The sequence below is a fragment of the Myotis lucifugus genome, unplaced genomic scaffold (genome assembly GCF_000147115.1).
Source record: "Myotis lucifugus unplaced genomic scaffold, Myoluc2.0 scaffold_409, whole genome shotgun sequence".
NCBI lineage: Eukaryota > Metazoa > Chordata > Mammalia > Chiroptera > Vespertilionidae > Myotis > Myotis lucifugus.
Window position 1 is genome coordinate 44,308 of NW_005871457.1, and position 918 is coordinate 45,225.

The 918-nt window shown below is 49.5% G+C and overlaps 1 protein-coding gene across 2 annotated transcripts in view; it reads left to right on the forward strand.

Moving 5' to 3' along the window:
* Positions 1 to 679, forward strand: part of CPSF3 (cleavage and polyadenylation specific factor 3) — a 22,858-nt gene extending 22,179 nt beyond the window's left edge. For both annotated transcript variants that reach the window (XM_006102332.3, XM_023743710.1), the window contains one exon: positions 115 to 679. In XM_006102332.3, the coding sequence (XP_006102394.1) occupies positions 115 to 216 (102 nt within the window). In that variant the 3' untranslated portion in view covers positions 217 to 679. The remainder of the gene's footprint in view (positions 1 to 114) is intronic.
* The last annotated feature ends 239 nt before the right edge of the window (positions 680 to 918 follow it).

Below are 918 nucleotides of genomic sequence, written 5' to 3' on the forward strand. Positions count from 1 at the left end.
CGGGACTGAGTGTGCAGGGCTGGGTGACCCCCCCCCCCCCCGGCCCTGCGGGGTGAGTGTTCTAGAAGAGATCCACTCATCTTCTGTGTCATAATGGCTGTGCTTCGCCCGCAGACTGTCGAGTGTGAGGAAGGGAGCGAAGATGACGAGTGTCTCCGGGAAATGGTGGAGCTGGCCGCACAGAGGCTGTACGAGGCCCTCACGCCGGTGCACTGAGCCCGCCCGCCGGCCGGCTGTGCCGGAACGTTCCTGTGATGCTCGCCTTTACTTCTGTTACTTAAAGGAAACACATTCCTTTCTCGGGGCGGCCTGTTTACTTTGGACGTCAGACGGCTTTTATTCCAGTAGTTAGCATACCATAAAGTACCAACGAATCTGTTCATTACTTTAGAACTGCTGAATAAACCGTTTAGAATTCATTGACTCCACGTCTAGGCACGGATGCAGCTCCCAGTAAACTTTAAAAATCTGCTCACAGCGCCCTGGCCAGGCGGCTCAGAGGCCCGCTGTTGGGAGCAACGTCCTGTGCACCCAAACGTTGCGGCTCCATTCCCGTCAGGGCACATCCCCAGGTTGCAGGTTCATCCCGTCGGCATGACCGATATTCTCTCCCTTCCTCTCTCTCAAATCAATAAACACGTCCTCGGGTGAGGATTGTTCATTAAATCTTCATAGCAACCGAATCAGAATGTCTCACATTTTAAGAAAATACACAATAACTTTTTTCGTATTTATTTTGTGAATTGGAGTTAATTTTTCGAGATTATCACTTAAAAGTTTTGAGCCCTTTTCTACCTCTTCCCTCCTGATCCTTTTGCCAAGTTCCTTAGTGTCCACATTACAGCTTTTGGGGTTCAGTGATATTTCCTTTGTTTAATAGCCACATATTCCGTTTCAGAGATGTGAAGATATACTCTT